At 56.9% G+C, this 24,131-nt stretch overlaps 1 protein-coding gene across 5 annotated transcripts; it reads left to right on the top strand.

Moving 5' to 3' along the window:
* Positions 1 to 272: 272 nt before the first annotated feature.
* On the top strand, positions 273 to 21,599 carry ALOXE3 (arachidonate lipoxygenase 3). Of its 5 annotated transcripts, none has more exons than XM_058703650.1 (16): positions 273 to 580; positions 959 to 1,246; positions 1,870 to 2,074; positions 3,302 to 3,383; positions 3,901 to 4,020; positions 4,309 to 4,434; positions 7,337 to 7,440; positions 7,995 to 8,167; positions 8,897 to 9,040; positions 9,128 to 9,331; positions 9,424 to 9,510; positions 10,240 to 10,409; positions 10,964 to 11,085; positions 14,920 to 15,020; positions 15,561 to 15,731; positions 20,623 to 21,599. In XM_058703650.1, exons 2-16 carry the CDS (start codon positions 1,100 to 1,102, stop codon positions 20,800 to 20,802), a joined length of 2,136 nt encoding a protein of 711 aa, XP_058559633.1. In that variant the 5' UTR covers positions 273 to 580; positions 959 to 1,099; the 3' UTR covers positions 20,803 to 21,599. The 5 variants fall into 5 exon arrangements, with proteins under 5 accessions (XP_058559633.1, XP_058559632.1, XP_058559634.1 ...); XM_058703649.1 differs by lacking the exon at positions 273 to 580 and adding an exon at positions 743 to 871; XM_058703651.1 differs by lacking the exon at positions 273 to 580 and having other exon boundaries at positions 743 to 1,246; positions 4,312 to 4,434.
* Positions 21,600 to 24,131: the final 2,532 nt, after the last annotated feature.

Here is a 24,131-nt window from a genome sequence, read left to right as displayed (position 1 = left end):
CAGGGGCGGTAGGTAGTTGCACGCACGTGCGCAGCGGCTCTGGCGCCCACCGGGAGGGACCACAAGGGGCCCCGCGGCTGCTGCCAGCGCTTTCCCGTCCTTCGTCTGGCACAGCACCGGCCGGTGTCTGGCCGCTGCGGGGGAAGGGCCGCGGAGGCGGGGCCGCTGCAGTACCGGCTCTGGCCGCGCGGGGCCGCTGCCGGCCGCGGGCCTCCCAGGCGGATCGCTCTCCCAGCAGGCGGGGTGACCCAGATGCCGCCGCCCTGACTGCCCCGGGCGGGCCCGGAGCGGAACGGATGCCACAGGGGACCTCCCGACGCCGTGAGCCCGGAGTCCGCTTTGGCCCCCCGATCCGCCCCATTCCAAGGGAGGGACCGAGATCGGACGTGCGGCGAGCCGGGGACCCAGAGGGCCGGGCGTAGGGACCGCGGCGCGCAGGGGAAGCGACAGGAAAGTTGTGCTCGGCTGACTCCGGTGCGGTGGGCACTCGGGGCGACTCACCTGCGTGAGTCGACAGTCATGTGTGGTTGATGCCGGGTACGGCTCACCTTGCACAGTGATTCACGTGGATGATTCACAAGTAGGCAATGCGGGTGCCCTGGGCCCAGTCCCGGCTGAGAGAGGAGGAGAGGGTCTCGGGGCAAGTTGGGGAGTGGGCGGGCCGGGGCCCCAGGGTATCAGTCGGCGGGACAGTGTCCCAACCACACAGGTGTCACCTGCTCCTCGTCTCCCTGTTGGCGTCTGGTCCCTCCCTTCCCAGTGGGACTCTGGCTCTTGATATCCATCTGGGTGAGCCCGGTCCTGCCAGCCAGAGAGACCGGCTGTGCCAGAGGTCAGCAAACAAGTATAAGGGGAGGAGAGAGAGCCCGCGGTGAGCAAGGACGGAGACCGGGAGCTCCGGGGAGGAGAGCGAGCCCGAGAGCACCCCACGGAGAGAACCCTGGGCCTTTCCTTCCAGGTGCACCTGCCCCTGCCCCCAGACTCCGCGGCCCTGCAGCGCAACAGCTCAGCTCAGCCCCGCCCGCCGCTCCCCTCCTCCGAGGCGCTGCTTGCGGGAGTCATCGTTGCCGGGGACATCCCTCCCTCCCTCCCTCCCACCATGGCCGTGTACAGCGTGTGTGTGACCACCGGTCCCTACCTGATGGCGGGGACCCTGGACAACATCTCTGTCACCCTGCTGGGCACTTGCGGGGAGAGCCCCAAGCAGCGGCTGGATCGCTTGGGCAGGGACTTCGCCACTGGATCGGTGAGTACAGAGGGGAGGGGAGGGAGGGGCGACCTCTGAGGGTCGCGGCCAGCAGGGGACCCTGAAGGAGGGGAGGGGTCATTCCCCCAGGTCATTCGTCCAGCCTTGGGGGGGACTCGGGACTCCGACTCTGACCTCCTCACCATCCTGTCTTTTCCTGGGGTGTGATAAACCCTACTCAGGCCGGGCTGTGAAGAAGGGGCCCTGGGCTGGGGGGAGGGTCAGGAGAATTTCACCTGCTCCCTGGCTCCTCCCATAATTGAAGGTGGGCTTTGGGCAAGTGGCTTGCCCTCTCTGAGTCCGGGTTTCCTCTTCTCCGGAGGGGATCTGCCTGCCTCCACCAGGACCCCAGGATTTTTGCTGGTGGCCTACACGAGGGTGTGGGAGCCAAGGAGGCTGGTGAAATCCAGAACCCTCTCTGCTCGCACCGGGTGTCTCTGTGGCTGCCACTGCTTGGATGAAGGGGGTGCCTTTTCCCAACTCGTACAAAGGCACTGCGTGGCTTAATTATATGCCAGGACAGGTGGGGGCGTAGATGCCCCTTGGAAGGTGGAAGGATGCCCCCCCCCACGGTTCCTGGCCTCTCACCTGCTTGTTTTTTGGTTCCCCCCCCCCCCCCGCAGGTGCAGAAATACAAAGTGCGCTGCCCAGCCGAGCTGGGGGAGCTCTTGCTGCTGCGTCTGTACAAGGAACGCTATGCCTTCTTCCCCAAGGATTCTTGGTACTGCAGCTTTATTTGCGTCAAGGCCCCCGATGGCACCTGCACCCAGTTCCCCTGCTATCAGTGGATTGAGGGCTATTGCACCGTAGAGCTGCGACCAGGAACAGGTGGGCCAGAGGCAGGGGCCGGCCGCCGTCTGTTGGGATTAGGGGTGGGCATGGGGCGCCTGGGTAGCTCAGACCCCACGGTTTGTGGGTTCAAGCCCCACGTCGGGCTCTGCGTCGGATTCTGCGTCTGCCTCTCTCTCTGTCCCTTCCCTGATCCTGCTCTGTCTCTCTCTCCAAAATAAATAAACATTAAAAAAAAAAAAAAAAAGGAATTACGGGTGGGGTCTCACAAAGCCCAGGCCGTAGGGAACAGGGGTGGGGTTAGGGTACCTAGAACTCAGAACTCCCCAGTAAATGCTTTCTGAAAAAAGTGAGCCTTTAGAACCCTGAATTTCTGGGCAATATTCACACACAGTCTCCACACTCCTACTTCTCCTAGACACACACACACACACACACACACACACACACACACACACACACATACACACACAGAGTCCCTCTGTGCTTCCCCAGAGTGAATCCCTCTGGCGCCCACCGTGGGGTCAGACCACAGTCAGTCAGTTGAGTCAACAGGTGTGGAAGGCCTGAATAATGATCTGGAAAGGCCCTGGCAGCTACTATTGGCTTTTCTGGCGTGGACGAAGTCCCTGTGGGTGCTGTTAGGATTCTTTCTTGCCTTTGCTGGGGGGGAGGGCTTCCAAGGATGCCCAGCTCGAGCTCCTTCAGGTTCTGGACCCCCAGATCTCCTGAGCTGTCTGAGATCACTGAGAGGCAAGACCAGGGCTGGTCCGGGTGTTAACGTGACTGTTAGAGATGAGAGGTGATGTTCCAGGTCAAGATAAAGCGAGCGGTCTTTACTTACCCCCCTCCGCCCCCTAGTGGGTTCTTCATAGACGTCTAAATGCCCATCTGTCATCATAATACATCCATCTGCCCATCGCTTCCCCAAATATATCCGTTTATCAGTCATTTGTCAAGTGCATGTTACATGCACGGCGTGGGGGCACACGCCAGATGCTGGGAACACAAAACACGACTACAAGGTAATTTCTGCCCCCAAAGACTCTTGGGAAAGCGATAAACATACAGACGATTAGGTTGATTGTTACAATTTCAGGGTGAGGTTGTCCTGAGTCCCTTCTGCTGATGAACACACAAGAACGCGGGGTATCCATGTTGCTGAGAGGGATTGGGTTCAAGGGTTAGGGGGTTCAGGCAAGCTTCGCTGGAGGAGGTGTTGTTTGAAAAGAGGCTCACAGGACGAGTGATTTTCATTCCCCACAGCCACAACTATTTGTCAGGACTCCCTGCCCCTCCTTCTGGATCACAGGAGACGGGAACTCCAGAGTCGACAGGAATGCTACCGGTGAGCCTGCCTAATTCGACTTCTTTCCCCCATCTTTACCGTCACCTCTCAGCCTTAATCAGACTACTACTCACTCTGACCTCAGATCCAATCAGGACCTTCATCTGAACCTCACATCAGTCTGAGGTTGACTCACACCAGTACCAACAATTCTCAGCGAATCCACACTCAACCCACAGATACCCTGGATGTCACCCAGATGTCAGACATGACCCTGGTATTGGCCGGTCTCAACCCAGCTTCAGCCTCCTGCCCCCCTTCTCCCCCACCCCAAAGCGGCCACGATCTCCATCTGAACGCAAACCCAGCTCCAAAGCAGTCTGGACATTCATGTTGTCCCCAAATGCCTCTCTGACCCGCAGCCCAGTGACTTCAGGGAGGAAATTCCAATTCTTTGTCACCTACCCAGAAAGTGGGTGGTTTCTGGGAGTTGTAATTTAAAGTCACGTCTTTAAAATCTAAAGAAGGTTATGTTTATTCTCAGTCGGACCTCTGACCTCTTTCTTTCCCTTGGAAGCTGGAAGGTCTATGCCCCTGGCTTCCCTGGCATCATAGACGTCAGCAACTTCAAGGAGATGGAAACAGACAAGAAATTTGCCCTGACCAAGACGGCACCTTGCACAGACCAAGGGGACAGGTGACAGGGGAGCCCAGGCTTGGGAGGAAGGTGGAGGGCATGACCTGAAAGTTGGGACGATGGGGCCCGGGCAGCCAGGAGAGAAGACAACTAGGGTTTAATCCAGGAGTCAGGACAGAAGGGGCAGAGGTGACCCCAAGGGTCTGGCGGGGAGGTGGCTTCAGGCCAGAGCGGAGGAGGCTGGGCAGGGGTCCAGAGCAAGGCAAGGACAGAGGGAGGGAATTAAGGGGAGTGGGCTGCAGGTCCGTCTGACCGGTGTCTGTCTTTGTGCCCCCCCCCCCCCCACAGCAGCGGGAATCAGTACCTGCCTGGCTTCCCCATGAAAATTGACTTCCCGTCCCTGCTGCACATGGACCCCAATATTCGCTACTCGGCCACCAAGACAGTCTCCCTGCTCTTCAACGCCATCCCTGCGTGAGGCCACTGTTCTCCCTGCACTCCTGCTCAGTCTGCCTTCTGCCTCCGCTCTTCCCATGTCCTCCTGTCCGTGTCCCCCTCTGCACATCTCTGTCCCCATGTCTCCTCCCTATCCTCATCTCCCCCTCTCTGTCCTCATTCTACCCTCTGTCCCCATGTCCCTCTCTCTGTCCCTGTGTCCCTATCTGTGTCCCTATGTCCCCTCTCTGTCCCTGTGTCCCCTTTCTATCCTCATCTCCTCCCTCTGTCCCCATGTCCCCCTCCCTGTCCCTGTGTCTCTGTCTCTGTCCCATCTGCCCCCATGTGCCCCTGTCTTTGTGTCCCCCTCTCTGTCGCCATGTCCCCCTCTCTGTCCCTGTCTCCCTGTCTCTGTCCCCATATCCCCCTCCCTGTCCCTGTGTCCCTGTCTCTTTCCCATATCCCCCCTCTCTGCCCCATGTCCCCCTCTCTGTCCTCGTGTCCCCCTCTCTGTCACCATGTCCCCCCGTCCCTGTCTCTGTCCTCATGTCTCCTCTCTGTCCGCATGTTCCCTCTCTGTCCCCATGTCCCCTTTCTGTGCCCATGCCCCCTCTCTGTCCCCATGTCCCCCTCTCTGTCCCCATCTCCCCCCTTTCTGTCCCATGTCCCACTCTCTGTCACGTCTCCTCCTCTCTGTCCCCATGTCCCCTCTCTGTTCCCATGTCTCCCTCTCTGTCCCCATCTCCCCCTTTCTGTCCCCATGTCCCCTCTCTGTCCCTATATCCCCCTCTCTGTCCTCATGTCCCCTCGCTGTTCCCATGTCCCCCTCTCTGTCCCCATCTCCTCCTCTCTGTCCCCATGTCCCCTCTCTGTTCCCATGTCCCCCTCTCTGTCCCCATCTCCTCCTCTCTGTTCCCATGTCCCCCTCTCTGTCCCCGTGTTCCCCCCCATTCTCTTTCTCCCCATCACTTCCTGTTTTTCCTTTGTCATCACCTCTTTCTCCATTCCTCAAATCTAGGAAATTAACCGAGCACCTCCTCAGTGCAGAGCTCAGTCCCAGGCCCTGTTGGTGGGACCATGTTGAGTGGGGCAGGGAGGCCAGGCCCTGAAGTTTCAAGGAAGTGAAGTCAGACCATGTCATGTTCAGACCCCGGAACCAACACTTTCTAGCTGTGGAACCTTGATCTTCACTTAGCCTCTTAACGCTTTCCTCATCTGTCAGATGACAGGAATACACATACCTGCCTCACAGGTTGGGGGGAGAGTAAGCAGGAGAACACCCGGTACGAAACAGTCTCGGTGGATGTGACCGAGTAGTAGTATTAGGATGTGCTCTACGGCCACGAGGGGCTCAGTGTCCCCCGGGGGACATGTGGCACAGTTCATTAGGGATCGGAGGGGCCATTGGCAGCTCAAGTCAGCTTGAGGCTCTGAGTGCGATGTGGTGGAGGGGGTAGAGTGGACACTCCGGGCCAGAGGCGGCAGGGCTGAGTAGGGGCTGGCAGGTGCCTCCTGAGAAGGCGAGTGGGACTGGAGCCGCCTTTGGGCCACGGAGAGTAGAGCTGAGCAGGGAGGGGGGGGGGGTTCTGGGCAAAGCCAGGCTGCCCTGGAGGGAGGACGGACAGGTTCAGCTGGACATCTGTGCGGTGGAAGGTCCAGAGGAGTCCAGGGCAAGAGGCTGGATCCTCACCCTCGGGGCTCCTATGCTGACCGATTCTCTGGGAGCAGGACTAGTGGGAGGGGAGCAGAGGTGAGGTGAGAGTGAGCTCGGGAACGTCTGGAGACAGCTGCAGGTGGCTCAGGCCTCAGGGCAAGGTTGTGGCAGGGTTGCTGGACGAGAGTCACCTGAGCTGGTCCCCGGATGGACGTGTGGGTCTAGACGAGGCGAGGGAAGGCCCCGGAGATCTAGGACAGGCTGCGTGGGACTCAGAGACGGCCGTGGGCAGAGGGAGCTGGTGTTTGACAGCCGTGGGGGATTCATGGAGACGAGGGGCTGTGTCCGGGCTCCAGTGCGGGGCCGTGGCAGGACGCTCTGGAGGAGGGGTGCGCCAGGCCCTCGGAAAAGGAAGACCTTTTCTTTCTCCTTCATTGCCTCCTCACTCTCTGCTTTAACACCGAGCTCTCGCCTGCTTCCTCCCCTCTTCGGGCCTTCCTGGGCAGGTGCTCAGCAAATGCTGTGGCCTGCGGGGCGGGCAGCTCAGCAGATACTCAGGGAGTTGTCCCTGGGGACGTCACAGATGCGCCTTTGCCCGCATCCTTCACAGCATCTGAGCAGACTCACACAGCCGCCTTCCCCACCGCGCACGGCAAACCCACCTGTTGGGTGTCGCATTCCCTCTCGTTGGCCTTGACTCCGTTAGGGAGTGATTAAAATGAACCGATATGTCCACTGACGGAACCACCCAGGCGCCCCAAGCATTTTTTCCCTGATTATAAAATAACACATGCTTGCTGTAAAAAAATTCAAGCAGTGCGGGCGCCCACAAGGTGAAAAGCGCACGGCCCCCCAGGCTGCCAACCCCTCGTTTACCAGTCTGGTGTAGAAAGCATACCTCCGGTTAAGTTTCGCGAGAAGGCCGTGGTAGGGAGGGACCGGCTGGTGGCAGGCTTCCCACCCCTGGGGCTTTGTCCTGTAGGCAGTCAGGGGTCAGTGAAGGTCTGTGACAAGATGGAAACTTGGAGAAAAGCCAAAACGCCAATGAAGACAACTCGTCTGCAACACGTAGCCCCATGTACCCCTATGCGTATCCATGTGGAGTCACCCCTACGAAGCCCCAACTGGCCACTAGACTTCTCTCACGCTCACACTGTTAGGCACCTCTGCTCCGGGAATTGACCTTGTCTGGTCCCTCCAGGACTCTAGGCTGGGGGCACAGTGCCCCTGGCAGCCCCAGGCCCCACCTCGCTTCTCCTCCCCCCCCCCCCCCCCCCCCCGCCTCAGGTCCTTGGGCATGAAGCTTCGAGGACTGCTGGACCGCAAGGGCTCCTGGAAGAAGCTGGATGACATCCGGAATATCTTCTGGTGTCACAAGACCGTCACTTCAGGTGTGCAGAGCCGGGCAGATGTCTGTCCCCCGCCCCTACCCCGTGCTCAGAACCCTCAGCCCCATTCTGGGAAGGGGCCCTCCTCCAGCCGTCCCAGGGAGACTGTGGGGTCCCAGTGCGTGGGGCTCCTGGTTTCGTGAGTGGCAACCATCCCAGAGGCCCCTTAGGAGCTCACGCCGTCTCCCCTTTCCCTGGGAGGGGACAGGAATAGGGGAGTGAGGACAGAGAGACACTCCACCTGCCTGGGAGAGGGTCAAGGGTCATTTCGGGAGTCCTAATCCTGACCAGGGGCGCTGGCCTCTCTTCCCCTACTGCGACCATCGCGAGTTCTGTCGCTGGGGCCAGGCTGGGATTCGGATCCCTGCACCGACACTCGGCTGGGCCAAGTCACTCCGTCTCTTTGACTCTCAGGGTCCTGCGTGAAATTGATTAATTTCACCTGCCTCGCAGGGCTGCTGGGAGGGGAGCCTAAACCAAGGGAGCCAAGGACTGGGCACGGGGAGGATCTAGGGATGTGGCTTCCAGACCCAGTGGTCCCCTCTCTTGCCCCCTAGAGTACGTCACCGAGCACTGGTGTGAGGACCTGTTCTTTGCGTACCAGTATTTGAATGGTGTCAATCCCGTCATGCTCCACTGCCTCACCAGCCTGCCCAGCAAGCTGCCTGTCACCAATGACATGGTGGCCCCCTCGCTGGGTCCGGACACCTGCCTGCAGACAGAACTACAGGTGGGTGATTTGTCGTCATGGATACAGGATGGGCGTGGACGGTAAGGGCCGGAAGGCCGGGGCCACCTCCAGTCTGCAGGCCTCATCCGCTGGGCAGCCCCGGCTTTGAATTGGTGCGAATGGAGGTGGGGGCCAGAAGGCGCTCAGCCATGCCTGGAAGCCTGAGATGGGGCCCGGTGAAGAGCGAGCAGGACAGCCTGGAGGAGAAGGCCCTGCCCGTGTTCTGGGGCTTCCAAGGTCCCCAGAGCTGAGGCCCAAAGAAAGCTGTGTGAGGACAGGGGGAAGGCAGCGCAAGGAGACACAGGAGTAGCAATCACGGGGCAGTAGGAGCTCTGAGGGTCTGGGAGAAAATGATGGGCCAGTCTCTCTGCGGCAGCCGAGCCCTCGGGCATCCTCCAGGAGGCTGGAAACGTCGCAGTCAATTCTGTGTGTATTTATCTTGCTGTTGTTGGATACACTGACAGGGTCACTGAGTGGAGAGAGCAGGAAGGACCAGGCAGGGGCGTGGGGAGAGGATGCCAGCTTACACAGGTGGGAGGTTGTGCAACGCGGGACTCAGCCGGACCTCATTCCGGACATGCTGGGAAGGGTTGGGTATCTAACTCTGGCCATGAGCGCAAGCGCCAAGTATTACTGAGGCCCGAATCGGGGTGGGAGTGGGCGGAGAACAGAGAAGGCAGTGGAGCGCGGGTCGGGGGCCACTTGTGAGCCTCTGTGCGCCTTCCCCAGAGGGGGAATGTCTTCCTAGCGGACTACTGGATCCTGGAGGAGGCCCCCGTCCACTGCCTCAACGGCCGCCAGCAGTACGTGGCCGCCCCGCTCTGTCTGCTGTGGCTCAACCCGCAGGGGGCGCTGGTGCCCTTGGCCATCCAGGTGAGACCTGGGGCGGGCTTCGGGGGCGGGCTCAGGCGGCACGCCGGCAGCCTCGAGCCTCAACCCCCTTATTATTCTTGGACGCAGCTCAGCCAGAACCCCGGGCCCCAAAGCCCCATCTTTCTGCCCACTGACTCCTACTGGGACTGGCTGCTGGCCAAGACGTGGGTGCGCAACTCGGAGTTCCTGGTGCACGAGCACAACACGCACTTTTTGTGCACGCATTTGCTGTGCGAGGCCTTCTCCATGGCCACACTGCGCCAACTGCCGCTGTGCCATCCTGTCTACAAGGTCGGTGAGACCCCCGGGCCGGGCTAGAGGGGGCGGGCCAGCTCGGCCGGCTCCCCTGACCTTCGGCTCCTGCGCCCTCATCCCGCTCGCAGCTCCTGCTTCCCCACACTCGCTACACGCTACAGGTGAACACCATCGCTCGAGCCACGCTGCTCAACCCCGACGGCCTGGTGGACCACGTGAGCCCTCCGGCCCCCTTCCGCCCCGTCTCTGAAGCCCCGCCCCGGGGGCGCTTTGCCCCGCCCCCAAGCCTCTACGGCCTGCAATCCCATTCCACGGTCCCTGCCGGACCCTTCCCACAAGCCCCGCCCGCCTCCCCCCATTGGTTCCCTACTTGCCCCGCCCATAGGCCTCTACGGCCTCCAATCCCATTCCACGGTCCCTGCCAGACCCTTCCCACAAGCCCCGCCCGCCTCCCCCCATTGGTTCCCTACTTGCCCCGCCCATAAGCCTCTACGGCCTCCAATCCCATTCCACGGTCCCTGCCAGAGCCTTCCCACAAGCCACGCCCCGGCCCCTATTTGCCCCGCCCGCAAACCCTGTCCCCGCCCCCTCTGTCCCACCCACGGGCTCCGCACCTGCAGGCCCCTGGCTTCTTAGTTTCTGGAGGTGGGGGTGGCCGGCTCCCCTTTGACCACATCCTCCGCTGACCCTGCGCCGAGCTGGCCCTCTCGTCCCCGCCTCCCCGGCGTTAGTTACCAAATACCTAAGGATTACCTCCCACGCACGTAGGAGGCCCGCCACCTCCGCAGCCCGCGTCAGGCCCCTCGATGGGGGTTTGATCCGCGATCTAGGACTCCTTGGTTAACTGAATAATTCCCCCCTGCTGAGTCACTAGCCTCCTCTTGCCCCCAGGCACTGGGGTGGGGTCTGGGCCGTCCCCAAGCCCAGCTGTCTTGTGTTGTCAGGTGACGTCCGGCGGGAGGCAAGGCCTCCTCTACCTCATAAGCACAGGTCTGGCCCACTTCACCTACACCGATTTCTGCCTTCCGGACAGCCTGCGGGCCCGCGGCGTCCTGACCATCCCCAACTACCATTACCGAGACGATGGCCTGAAGATCTGGGCGGCCATTCAGAGGTGCGGGGTGCAGGCCTGGGACCTTGCAGCCAGTCTGGCCTCACCAGGGCCTCCTGGCTCAGGGACAGGGGGGGACGCCTGTACTCATGCGGGCTGGGGCGCTTGGGGCTGGAGGTGGTGGCTGTGTTTCAGGCCCCAGCACGGAGCACCCCAAGGGTGAGAGTTGGGGTTGGGGTCCTCAGTGAAACGACAGGTAGCTGTGGCCTGGGGAGAGCCTGGGCTGTGTATGAATGCGGGGGGAGAAAGGAAAGGGCAGGGTGTCCAGAGGAATCAGGGCAGGTGAAGTGTAGGCTGGGACCCCAGGCTCTCTCGTCAGTGCACTGTCCCCCCAGACGCCTGTGTGGAAAGGAGGCCCCGAGTACCCATGACTCGGGAGTGCCCAGACTTGGGCCCTTGGGTTCCATCTGGATCTGGGGGTCCCCGCTGGACCCTGGTAGGCTCCCAGTGGATGCTGACTGTCTGGCTCTCCCCAGCCTCAGGGCACTGGGCCTTGGATTTCTGGCCAGCCTTGAGCCCAAGGTCATGCCCGTGGCATTTGCATGTCTTTTCTGCAGCTTTGTCTCAGAAATCGTGGGCTACTATTATCCTAGCGACGCATCTGTGCAGCGGGACACGGAGCTGCAGGCCTGGGTCGGCGAGATTTTTGCTCAGGCCTTCTTGGGCCGGGAAAGCTCAGGTATCTCCTCTCCATCCCCCAACCACAAGCTCCCAAGGACTCGGTGCCCTCCCTGGCCTCGCCTGTTACTTAGTTCTTACTTATGGACCAGCCTTTGAAGTACACCCTATGCTTTTTTTCCTGAGGCTTTTCCCCTCCTCTTTAAACAACAAATTTTATTTTTTTTTTTTTTTAATTTTTTTTTTTTTATTTTTTTTTATTTTTTTATTTTTTTTTTGGGACAGAGAGAGACAGAGCATGAACGGGGGAGGGGCAGAGAGAGAGGGAGACACAGAATCGGAAACAGGCTCCAGGCTCCGAGCCATCAGCCCAGAGCCTGACGCGGGGCTCGAACTCACGGACCGCGAGATCGTGACCTGGCTGAAGTCGGACGCTTAACCGACTGCGCCACCCAGGCGCCCCAACAAATTTTATTTTTTTAATGTTTGTTTATTTTTGAGAGAGAGAGAGAGAGAGCGTGAGCCGGAGAGGGGCAGAGAGAGAGGGAGACAGAATCCGAAGCAGGCTCCTGGCTCTGAGCTGTCAGCACAGAGCCTGACGCGGGGCTCGAACCCACGGACCATGAGATCATGACCTGAGTTGAAGTCAGGCGCTCAACCCCCTGAGCCCCCCCCCCCCGGACGCCCCACTTTAAATCACGTGACATCTGCCGTGGCTGGATCGAAAACGCAGGACTAGCTGTTCTGCAGAATGTGTCGCCTTCCGAGTTAATCCAGTGGCTTCCTCGCGAGGTCATTCAGCTTGCTACTCTACTCGCTGTGTGTTCTGTCGATGGGAAGTAACATCTAAAGGTTAAATGTTGGGGCCAGAATATTTCTCAAGTGATGCTATGTTCCCTGGATTGCGTCACACGGGGAGGCAAGTAGGGTCAGGTTGTCTCCCTGTTAGTGATGCCGAGTGATTTCTGGGTTAAGGTGGTGACAAGGTCTCTTTGGGGTATTTCAAGGATGACCCATCCCCTGCTTTGCTTTGCAAGCCCACTGTTAATCCTGGGCTGGCCTGGTCTTGAATGCTCCTCCCCCAAAGACAGTTTTTGTTTTGTTTTTCCTATTTGGGGCTGTTTCCTATTTGAGACCTGGGATGGGGGGAATCTAATTACTGTTGGTTGACTCCCCTATCTTACTTTATTATTATTTTTTAATTTTTTAATGTTTATTTTATTTTTGAGAGAGAGAGAGAGAGAGAGAGAGAGAGAGAGAGAGAGAGAGAGAGAGATAGGGTGCGAGCAGGGGAGAGGCAGAGAGAGAGGGAGACAGAATCTGAAGCAGGCTCCAGGCTCTGAGCTGTCAGCACAGAGCCCAACACGGGGCTCAAACTCACAAACCGTGAGATCCTAACCTGAGCTGAAATCAAGAGTCAGAGGCCTGACCGACTGAGCCGCCCAGGCGCCCCTCTCCTATCTTACATTATTAAACCTGTCTCTGACTTAATACAACAGAGCATTCTTCAGCTTGACAAACACCTCTTCCGACAGTGTGAGCTAATCCCAGATTCCTGGTTTAAGGCAAGACACACTGATCAATCAGCTTCGGTCAGTGTGACTTTTGCTTCCATATTTCAAGGGGAACAAATAAACACTAGGAGCTACAGAACACTTCCCACAGCTCGTCTGACCTCCTTGCCGTTTAAGCTCAGCCCTCCAGGTTAGAATATCCACCACCAAGAGAACCTTCAGAAAATTCCCACACGCCCCCCCATCAGGTGCCCGGTCCTTCCCCTAAGCCTCTCTGCCTGTTCGGCTGTACCAGCCTCTCTCTCTCCTGACTGTAAGCCTTGAAGTCATCTTTGGCTCATGTCCTCTCTGTCTTCCTGTCTCCCTAAACCCAGTTGGGTGTCCAATTCTTACTGTCCCCATCAATTCCTACTGTCACCACCCAGTCCCTGCATTATAGCAGCTGTCTCTTTGCAGGCCTCACCTTTCTCAGCCCCTTGCTGCTTGCCCGCCAGGCCTGAGGGGCCACCGCCCTGGTAATCCTCTGAAATTGTGCCCAGAAACCGCCTGGCCTGGCACATTCCTTCCCACCCTGCCTTCTTACCTTCTCAGGCATTCACTACACTCAACCGATAATTACTGGGCTCTTCATATTAAGTATTGTTCTAGGTGCTGGGGTTTGGCGGTGAGCACGACAGACAGAAATCCTGGCCTTCACGGAGCTTAATATTCTAGTGGGGAGACTCTGATAACAAATAAATATGTCCGGTGGTTGGTTATGAGCCCCCGGAAACATGAAAACGCGTGTTGAGGAAGGGGGTGGTTTCAGATAGGTGGTCAGGGAAGATCTCTCTGAGGACGTGATGTTTGACTAGGGAAGTGAGGGAGATAGTTCGGTGGATAACTGGCCTAAGACTATACAGGCAGAGGTATAGCAAGTGCAAAGGCCCTGAGGCAGATGCGTGACGGCAGGTTTGCAGAATATCAGGAAGGCCTGCGTGGCTGAGTAGAGAAGGTGAGAGAGAAAACAGGAGGGAAGGAAATAAAGCCCGAGAAGGAGCGAGGGCCAGATCAAGCAGGACAGTGGTAAGGTGAGTGGGGTGGGAGGCCCATAGCGGGTTTTAGCAAGGGGCGACATGATCAGATTTACGGTTCTAAAAGACCAGATTGGCCTCTGGGAGGCCAATTTGCTGATCCGAGGTAAAAAGAGGAAGGAGTGGACAGATTTCGGCCTGAGCAGCTGTATAAAGATACCAGAATGATGGGGCACCAGGGTGGCTCAGTTGGTTAAGCGTCCGACTTCAGCTCAGGTCACGATCTCGTGGTCCGTGAGTTCGAGCCCCACGTCGGGCTCTGGGCTGATGGCTTGGAGCCTGCTTCCGATTCTGTGTCTCCCTCTCTCTCTGCCCCTCCCGCGTTCATGCTCTGTCTCTCTCTCAAAAATAAATAAACGTTAAAAAAAGAATAAAGATACCAGAATGAGACCCCTGGGGGAGGGCCAGGCTTGGGGAGTATGTGGGGTAGGGGCGTCAAGCGTCAGGTTTTGCGGATGTTGTTGGAGAGGCCTCGTAGACACCCAAGTCAGAGCGTCAGGTACTGGCTGGCGATTTATGCCCACGGCTACGCCGAGTTCGGGGTCCAGGCGGAGCCGGAGGCGTGAATTTGGAGGTCACCGGCCAGTGGCAAGCGGTTAAAGCCATTGATTTGCGCGAGATCAGTGAGCAGTGACGTACAGGGAGAAGAGGTCTCATCATGCCCTCCTCTGTCATCTATTTTTCTGTTCAAAGCTCATCCACTCTTCCAACTCAAGGGGGCCCCTTCTCTTGCCCCAGGGAAGTCTCCCCTGAGTGCCTTAGCTTCAGTGCCTCTTTCTTCCTGCCTTCTCTTTCCCCAAAGAGCCAAGCCCGGGCCCCCCACGCCCCCCACCTCTGCTTCTATCACTGCGAGCTTCTGAGTGAGTGACACTCTGGTCATCTGTTTCTGTCACTAAGCCCCACGGTGGATGATCCCTTACTGGGTGCTTGGACAAATCTTGGTGAGTTGGGGAGAATTTGAACATTAAGTGCTAGGAGGGGCTGTGGATAGAAGTGCCTTGGCAGTCAAGGAGCAGAGCCACCTTGACTGTCAGCTTGAACTTGGCTCCTCCAGTGTGAGCTGTGCTGGCTGGGCGTTTTCTGGTCTGATCCCAGCACCCAGCTCCTATCCTGACCCCCTTTAGAGACCGTAAGCCTTGGTGATGACCATCCCTAACCTCAGCCCAGCCCTAATCTTAGAAGACAACAGTGGCCAAATGCTCAGCTCTCATGTCCTCACTCGCCCCTTGGGGTGAGCCCCGGCCCCGAGCTGCCCCTGGGAAGCCCATGCCCTCCCTCTACACCCTCTCCCCTTCCTCCTGCACCCAGGCTTCCCGCAAAGGCTGTGCACTCCGGGAGAGCTGGTGAAGTTCCTTACTGCCATCATCTTCAACTGCTCGGCCCAGCATGCCGCGGTCAACAGTGGGCAGGTGAGGCTGCAGGGGGCAGGCCTGGGTGGGGCGGGGATGGGGCTATGCAAGGTTGGGCTCAACGATGGACGTGAGGCCAGAGTTGGGGTTGAGAGTGTGGGTGTGTCAGGGTTGGGGTGGGTTTACGATCGGGGCTGAGGCTGGTGGTGAGCGGGTGGAGTGGGTCCAAAGTTGTGGTGGTGACTCCAGTTGGTGTTGTGTAGGAAGTAGAACTTATGGGGACCTATCATGGTGGGGACGCAGCCGGGTGGAGTATCAGGTCACTCTGGGTGGCAGGCCAGCCCGAGGCCCTTTGCTGGGATTACCTCCTCTCTGGGTCCTGCTCCTTCCTTGGTGACTTACTCCACCCAGTCCTGGAACATTGGATGGGGAGTGACAAGGGGTGAGCCTCCTACCCCACTTCTGGAACTTTCTACCCTATACTCCTCCCTGTCTTCCCTTTCCACCATCTTCTCATTTCCCAACTGTGGGAACTGGGATGATGAAGGAGCCGGTTCCCTGCTCTGGCCAGCTGACTCAACTGGGGCGGGGTCCCTACAGCATGACTTTGGGGCCTGGATGCCCAATACCCCATCATCCATGAGGCAGCCCCCACCCCAGACCAAGGGGACCGCCACCCTGGAGAGTTATCTAGACACCCTCCCAGAAGTGAACGTCACCTGTAACAACCTTCTCCTCTTCTGGTTGGTCAGCCAGGAGCCCAAGGACCAGGTGTGTATGGAGGATGGGGGTGGAGTGGGGGTGGGGTAGAAGTGGGGGGCTTACAGGGCCTGGGCAGTGGCAATGGTTTCCAGGGGGGATTGGGGACTGAGTGCTGCCATTTATATCCACTGCTGAGCTGTCTTGGGTTCCTCAGTTTCTTTAGGAAGTGATAGTTGATCCCCAAAGACATACATTGAAGCAAATACCAGTTTAGTGGCTAGGGCATAACGTCCATTGAATTCACCAGTTTACCAATCCATCTACCCATCTGTTCATCCATCCATCCACCCATCCATCCATCCATCCATCCACCCACCCACCCACTCACTCATCCATCCATCCATCCATCCATCCATCCATCCATCCATCCACCCACCCACTCACTCATCCATCCATCCATCCATCCATTCATCCATCCATCCACCCACTCACTCAGCTATCCATCCATCCATCCATCCATCCATCCATCCATCCATCCACCCACTCACTCAGCCATCCATCCACCCATCCACCCACCCACCCACTCACTCATCCATCCATCCATCCATCCATCCATCCATCCATCCACCCACCCACTCACTCAGCTATCCATCCATCCATCCATCCATCCATCCATCCATCCATCCATCCACCCACTCACTCAGCCATCCATCCATCCATCCATCCATCCATCCATCCATCCATCCACTCAGCCAACCATCCATCCATCCATCCATCCATCCATCCATCCATCCATCCATCCATTCATCAACCATTCATCCATTAACCTCTCATCCATTCATCCAAACATTGAACACACATTATTTTGGATACCTCCCACATGTCAACATGACACTGGGGACCAGGCATAGGAAGCTGAGTGAGACTTCCCTGCCTTCAAGAATCCTGTGGCCTAGTTGAGGAGACACACAGGGAAGCGGACAAGGGCACAACAGTGTCGTCAGAATCATTTATGCACGAACATGTACTTCTTGAGTATTTGTTATGTGTCAGATGTTGGTGGGCAGATACAAACCCTATCCTCATGAGCTTAGTCTCGTGATAGAGGTGAGAATGGGGACTTGTGGAACCTGACTGAGTGTGGGCGAACCCCGGAAGGCTTCTTGGAGGAAGTGACATCTAAGCTAAAACCTGCAGGACAAGTAGGAGCTTGACAGGCAAAGGAAGGGTAGGGTTAGCTGGCAGGCAGGAGGAAAGGCACAACCAAGTGAAAAGAAGTGAAGGCCAGGGGCGCCTGGGTGGCGCAGTCGGTTAAGCCTCCGACTTCAGCCAGGTCACGATCTCGCGGTCCGTGAGTTCGAGCCCCGCGTCAGGCTCTGGGCTGATGGCTCGGAGCCTGGAGCCTGTTTCCGATTCTGTGTCTCCCTCTCTCTCTGCCCCTCCCCCGTTCATGCTCTGTCTCTCTCTGTCCCAAAAATAAATAAAAAACGTTGGAAAAAAAAAAAATTAAAAAAAAAAAAAAAAAAAAAAAAGAAGTGAAGGCCAGTCCGTTGGGGTGTTGGTGCGATTGCAAACGGTTTGGTGCGGGCACAGCGTTCATTCAGAGCAGGATGGGGAAGCCACTGAAGAACATTAAGCCAGGGGTGACATGGCTAAATTTGTGTTTCAGCAAGAGCGCCTTCCTGGCTGTGTGGATGGCTGGGAGGGGCAGCTTTGGAGGCAGGAGCCTGGCTTGGCCGGGGGAACAGCCCTTTGATCACCAGTTACCATCATTTTCGTTCACATATTGGGGCACTGGCCCTGCCTCTGCCCCCCTGGTCTTGTTCACAAGCCCTCTGACTCTGGGGAATATCCTTATTTCTCGTGCTTGGCTCCATTTGGTGCAGATGTGCTATCAGAGCTTGAGGACACCAGGGACGAGTACCTGGGTCCTGCTCCTTCCTGGTTTCATTTCCCAAGGACTCGGAGACATTCGTTTTTGTTGTTAGAAAGGAAAAACTCTGGGGTTTTTGTTCTACTCACACAATACTCTGTTACCGTTCTCAGTACTCTCACTCAGTACTTCTGGCCACGAAATGTGTGTGGGGGGTGTTCCCACATCACATGATCCTCCGACACCAGCTGGGTGTCAGGTAATTTAAACGTTTATTTTATTTATTTTTGAGAGAGAGAGAGAGGTGGGGGAGGGGCAGAGAGAAAGGGAGACACAGAATCTGAAACAGGCTCCAGGCTCCGAGCTGTCGGCACAGAGCCCACTGCGGGGTTCGAACCCATGAACCGTGAGATCATGACCTGAACCGAAGTCTGACGCTCAACTGACCGGGCCACCCAAGCGCCCCTCTGTGTTCTGCTTTTTTGGACAGCTCTACTATAGTTTCAGAACTTAGATGTCAATCTGATAGATAAGACATAAAAAGGACTCTTTGAAATTCTGGTAAACTTTCAAGGAGCAAGTAATTCCTAAATCGGTCAAGCTGCTTGAAGGTACAGAAAAGAAAGCGGAAGCTTCCCAAATCTTTTTGCTGGGAAGCTGGATGCCGGCACCCGGCAGAGGTGGTGACTTTAAGAAGGGAAGTGGGGGGCTCCTGGGTGGCTCAGCCGACTTCGGCTCAGGTCATGATCTCGCGGTCCGTGAGTTCGAGCCCCACGTCGGGCTCTGGGCTGACAGCTCAGAGCCTGGAGCCTGTTTCTGATTCTGTGTCTCCCTCTCTCTGACCCTCCCCCGTTCATGGTCTGTCTCTCTCTGTCTCAAAAATAAATAAATGTTAAAAAAAAATTAAAAAAAGAAAAGAAGAAGGGAAGTGGGTCTCAAGGGGAAAGTTCCAGCCTCAGATCCTCGCTTCCTACCTGTGTGACCCTGGGTATGTAATTGGGCCTCTCTAAGCCTCAATTTCTTCATCTGTAAGGTGGGAATGATAAGAGCGCCTGTCTTACAGGATTGTTGTGCCGTCCTGATACTCCATGTCAAGTGCTTGGAACACGTTAACCGTAATTAAGAAAATAAAATGATAAACTTGCTCTACTCAGCTGCAACCATCTTGAAAATATATCATTAGCCAGTGAAGGCCACTACTAAATAGTAAAACAAATCATACACCATGAGGAAGTCTAGTTCATTCTAGAAATGAAAGGCCGATTCAACCTTATGCAATCTGACGGTGTGATTTATTACATCGGTAAAGAAACACACCGTATAATCATCTGGATATATGAAAGAAGCCTTTGACAAGAGTGAATAGTCATTGCTGATAAGAACTCAGTGTAAGGTGAAACTCCCAAGCTGAGTTTTGAGAAAAAGTGTCTTTCGGAGGGGCACCTGGGTGGCTCAGTCGGTGAAGCGTCCGACTCTTGGTGTCAGCTCAGGTCATGATCTCACGGTTCGTGAGTCTGAGCCCCGCATCAGGCTCTGCGCTGATGGCTCGGAGCCTGCTTGGGATCCTCTCTCTCTCCCTGTGTCTCTGCCCCACCCCTCTGCTTGCACTCGATCTCTCTCTCTCTCTCTCTCTCTCTCTCTCTCTCTCTCTCAAAATAAATATAAAACAAAAGTATAGGGGCGCCTGGGTGGCGCAGTCAGTTAAGCGTCCGACTTTAGCCAGGTCACGATCTCACGGTCCATGAGTTCGAGCCCCGCGTCAGGCTCTGGGCTGATGGCTCGGAGCCTGGAGCCTGTTTCCGATTCTGTGTCTCCCTCTCTCTCTGTCCCTCCCCCGTTCATGCTCTGTCTCTCTCTGTCCCAAAAATAAACGTTGAAAAAAAAAAAAGTATATTTCAGAAAACACTGCATTTATGGTGAGGCAGCAGAGATCTCTTTAGAAAGTCAGGCACGACAAAGTTAAATGCGCCGTGACCACTGTCCTGGGAGGCCCGGTTGGAGGTCCCCGTCAGGGCAGTCAAACCAGACCGAGGATTTGTAAACATCAGGATTATTGGCAATAGTTGTATTGTATGAAGGTTCTATTGGACGGGAGGCGCACGCTGGTTAGAAGGCCGGGCCCCCTCCGGGAACTGTGGAGGTGAGCCGGCCGTGTGGTCTGGTCACAGAGACAGGGGCCATCCCCTGCTGCCACAGTTCTGGCGCTCACTGTAGTTCACCGCGATATTTCCCGATTGTGGTTGGCCACCCTGTAAAGCGTGACAGTGTGTGGCAATGGCGTGGGAATGACTGGCAAGGTGCCTCAGAACGGGGGTGTCTTCAGGAGCTGCATTTTGAATTGAATCGGGGAGGCGACAGGTGTACTCTTGGCCATGGCTACCGGAGCGTGCTTATGTGGATTTCATAACATGTTAACACGTTATGTTGATTTGTGTTAAGGATGTGGTTGTGCTCTTTTAGTTCACAGAACAGTGGACCAGGCGTTGGAAGGAGCCTTTATTATTTTGTTATTTTTAAAAAATTTTAATGTGTATTTATTTTTGAGAGACACAGAGACAGAGTGCGAGTGGGGGAAGGGCAGACAGAGAGGGAGACGCAGAATCCGAAGCAGGTTCCCCACTCTGAGCTGCCAGCACCGAGCCCGACGCAGGGCTCAAATCCACGGACTGTGAGATCATGACCTGAGCTAAAGTTGGACGCTTAACCGACTGAGCCACCCAGGCGCCCCTGGAAGGGACCTTTAAAAAGATATTCTAGAACAATCCATCCCCCCTTGCAGGTGCAGAAACAGTCTCCGAGTGACAGGCAGAGGGTTACCAGCAGAGGGAGCGCTAACCTTAGGCTCCCAGCACTCCCAGGTCCCACACTCCCTGGGTGTTGCAGGGGTTGTGGGGGTGGTGGGGGTGGGGGTGGGGGAGGGGGAGGCTGCTCCAAGCAGGTTGTCTGGAGGGGTGGTCTGCGGGTTTGCTTCGCAGTAGCCAGGGCTGGGTCATGCCCTTAGAAGCCACCTTAAGTATATATTGGCAAATCGTCCATTCTTCGTCCCATCCTGAACATCATCCTGACCGCCACCCGATTTTCTCCCAGCGGCCCCTGGGCACCTATCCGGATCAGCACTTCACCGAGGAGACCCCTCGGCGGAGCATCGCGGCCTTCCAGAACCGCCTGGCCCAGATTTCGCAGGAGATCCGGGAGCGGAACCAAGGCCTGGTGCTGCCCTATGCCTACCTGGACCCTCCCGTCATCGAGAACAGCGTCTCCATTTAACCCCTCCTCCTTTCCTCCCTACAAGAAAGGCTCAAGCATGAGGACGTGAGGAGGGCGTCCAGGGCCAGAAGCCGCTGGCTAACGTCAAACGCACAATAGGCCCTTCACGAGGGGGAGCCCCGTCACCCTTTGCTCTACTTGGGACAGCCTCTTACTTCCCTCTCCTGTGAAAACTTACCTCCTCCCACCAGGAACCCCACAGGGACACTGAGCTCTCTTTCCAGTCCTGCCCCCTCCCCAAACTCCCCCTCTTACCTTGGCTCTTTGTTTCCACTCTCCTCCGGACCTCGGGCCCACCAATCTAACTTCCCTCTCTGGAAAAGCCTGGAAACTGGGCAAGAAAGGATACGTGTCCTGGGTCTGCTGTGTGGTCCCCTTTGATGGAGCATCTTTAAGGGGAGGGTTAGAATTAGACCCAACTTGGGGCGCCTGGGTGGTTCAATCAGTTAAGCTTCAGGCTCTTGATTTTGGCTCCAGTCATGATATGGTTCGTGAGTTCAAGCCCCGCATTGGGCTCTGTGCTGACAGCACGGAGCCTGCTTGGGATTCTCTCTCTCTCCCTCTCTCTCTCTCTCCTTCTCAAAATAAATAAACATTAAAAAAACAAAACAAAACAGAATTAGACCTAACCTCTAGGTCTTCTCCGGGCTAGCTCCCTGGCCTGGATATGTGTGTGTGTGTGGGGGGGTCCCTCCCCAGCTCTTGTCCTCACCCCACAATCCTATTCTACCCTCCTTCCTTTTTTTTCTGTCCTTGAGCCCAGTGAATTCAATAAAACCCAACAGATTTGGTTCCCATTTCATTGTTGTTTTTGGCACATGCATGTGCGTGGGTGCGGGCGTGTGGCTGGGGTAGCAGGGGATTGGAGGAGGAAGGGGCTGCAGTGAGTCCCTGGGTCATCTGTTCTGGAGACAGGGAGCCTCCCGGCTCAAGTCAGCCCCTAGCCAGGCCCCACGTTCCTGCTGTCACCTCCCAGAGAGTGTCACCCATCTGGAGGTGAAGGAATTTCCATTCAAAGGGCTGATAGGAAAAAAGTGGGTATTTTGCAAAGCCTAGGAAGCCAGCTGCTGGGTGTGCCCCTGGGAGTGGTCACCCGTCTGGACACAGGGAAGACTGGGTCTCCAGCCCTCCTCGGGTGGGTGGGGTCACGATGAGCTCCGCAGGGAGGCGGCTCACCTCTGGCCCGGAGCATTTAGTCCTTGCCCTGCCCCTCCAAGGCTGGCGCCTCTCTGCCTCTGCTGTTCTAGAGCCGATCCCGCCAGCTCCGGTCTCTGCGGGAGCAGGACGGAGCCTCCTGCGGGCCAGGGCTGGACGCCGAGCAGAGCAAGAGAGAACTTTGCACTGGGTCCCGCCGCGGAGATTTCGGGATTGGCTGTCACTGCAGCATAATCAAACCCATCCCGACATAGGTGGTCATCTGGGAAGGCTGATGTTCTCCCGTCCAGCCCTGAAGCTCCTAAAATTAGATCTGTGTTGGGGCGCGGTTAAGCGTCCGATTCTTGGTTTCGGTTCAGGGCATGATCTCCCTGTTCGTGGGTTCGAGCCCCGCGTCGGGCCCTGTGCTGACAGCTCAGAGCCTGGAGCCTGCTTGGGATTCTCTGTCTCTCCCTGTCTCTCTGTCCCTCCCCTGCTTTCTCTCTCTCTCTCTCTCTAAGTAAATAAATAAACTTAAAAAAATTAGGGCTCTCCCTCAGGTCAGTCATCCATATCTTCTCTCTCCACGGCCCCCGACGCCTTCCCTGTATCCCGTGTCCCTTGACTTCAGATCCAGCCCCCTTACCCCCTCTGCCTCTAGAGGCAAATTCTGTGTCTGACCAAACCCTGGTCACAGCCTCTCTGTGGCCAGAGTCCCAGTGCCTTCGGACAGGGTAACTGTTCCTTCAACCCTATAGTGCCGGTGGTAGGGGAATCAATCCCACGGCTTTACTGTCACAGTAACTGGGGACCCATCGGGAGAGTCGCCTGGGCGAGGGCTTTGCTAGGCCGCTGAGTCTCCCAGGCCCCACTGCAGACCAACGCCCGTGTTTGTTCCCCCGCCGAGTGGGGATCCTCTTGCCGCCTTGGCCTTGGCCGCCAGAAAGAGCTTGCTGTACAGACGCAGCTCTGTGAGAAGCTCAGGACCGAATGCGTCTCCTGAACTGCCATCCTGGGGCCCCCGGGGGAGGAAAGCACACCAGCCTCTTCTCCCAGCCTCATTCCTCCGCTGCGTGGAAATTCTAGAGCAGCCACTGTCCCACAGACCCAGAGAAAAACACTGCCCGTCCTTTTCCTTGTCAGACCCGAAGAATCTTCTCCCTGTTCAACCAAACTCCTTCTCCCTTCGTGAATGGGGCGGGTGAGAGGGGACGAGCGTTGGGGGCAGGAAGGGGGTCGGGTTTTCCCTTCCTGTGCCCGTGATCCTCAGAGAAGAGGGTCCCCGTGTGCCATCGTGCGTGAGGAGGTGTGTTCGGGGATATCTCGCTGGCGGGTTCCAACCGAAGAATTTAGCCCAAATCCCCAGACTTTGTTCACCTTCGAACGAGGTCAGAGGACTAAGAACTACCCCGAGGCAGCCCTCTGTGGCCGGGACTGTGGCAGAGGCTGGACGGTCAGGCCCCTTAAACCTGGGCTTTGACTTCGGACCACAGGAAGCCTGCCATGGTGTGAGAACACACGCAGGCTCTTGCTTTCGGCTCCGGTCACGATCTCACGGTTTGTGAGTTCGAGCCCCACAGCGGGCTGTGCGCTGACAGAGCGGTGGGGCTCTCTCTCCACCCCCCACCTCTCTCTCTCTGCCCCTCCCCTGCTCACGCTACCTCTGTTTCTCTTAAAATAAATAAATAAACTTAAAAAAAAAAACACTCAGGCAGCCTGTCCCTCCAGAAAGCCAGACAATCCTTGGCGGGCACCGAGTTAGCATTGGAAGGCATGCCGTGCTAAAAATGCCCCCAAGCCGGAGAGGGAGGGACAGAGGCGCATCACTGGAATCTGGTTTCCCAGAAAGCCAGCTTGGAGGAAAATTTATTGGGGAGACAAACCCGGCGGCACATAGGATTCTGCTCAGGCTCTGGGAACCTTGGGGGACAGGCTGCGGGAGAGAGGCTGGAGCCTATCAGATAGGGGGCTTCTCCAGCCTGCATGCTGAACCCCTATTTTGGTCTAGAAGGAGACTGGTGTTGTGGGACGCACACCAGCCTCTCTTCCCAGTTGGCCTTGAGCCAGTGCCTCAACCTCAGTGGCCCAAATGTCTCAGATAAACGGGAGGGACAAGAAGACCTGGAAAGTCCCTTCCAGGGTTGACATTCCAGGATCTGCTTGCCTCACGGCTCCTGTGTCCCTAGACACTGTTC

This window comes from Neofelis nebulosa, chromosome 16, assembly GCF_028018385.1.
Source record: "Neofelis nebulosa isolate mNeoNeb1 chromosome 16, mNeoNeb1.pri, whole genome shotgun sequence".
In the NCBI taxonomy this organism is placed as follows: domain Eukaryota; kingdom Metazoa; phylum Chordata; class Mammalia; order Carnivora; family Felidae; genus Neofelis; species Neofelis nebulosa.
The sequence above is the reverse complement of the archived record's forward strand: the minus strand, read 5'-3'. Positions and strand labels throughout refer to the sequence as shown.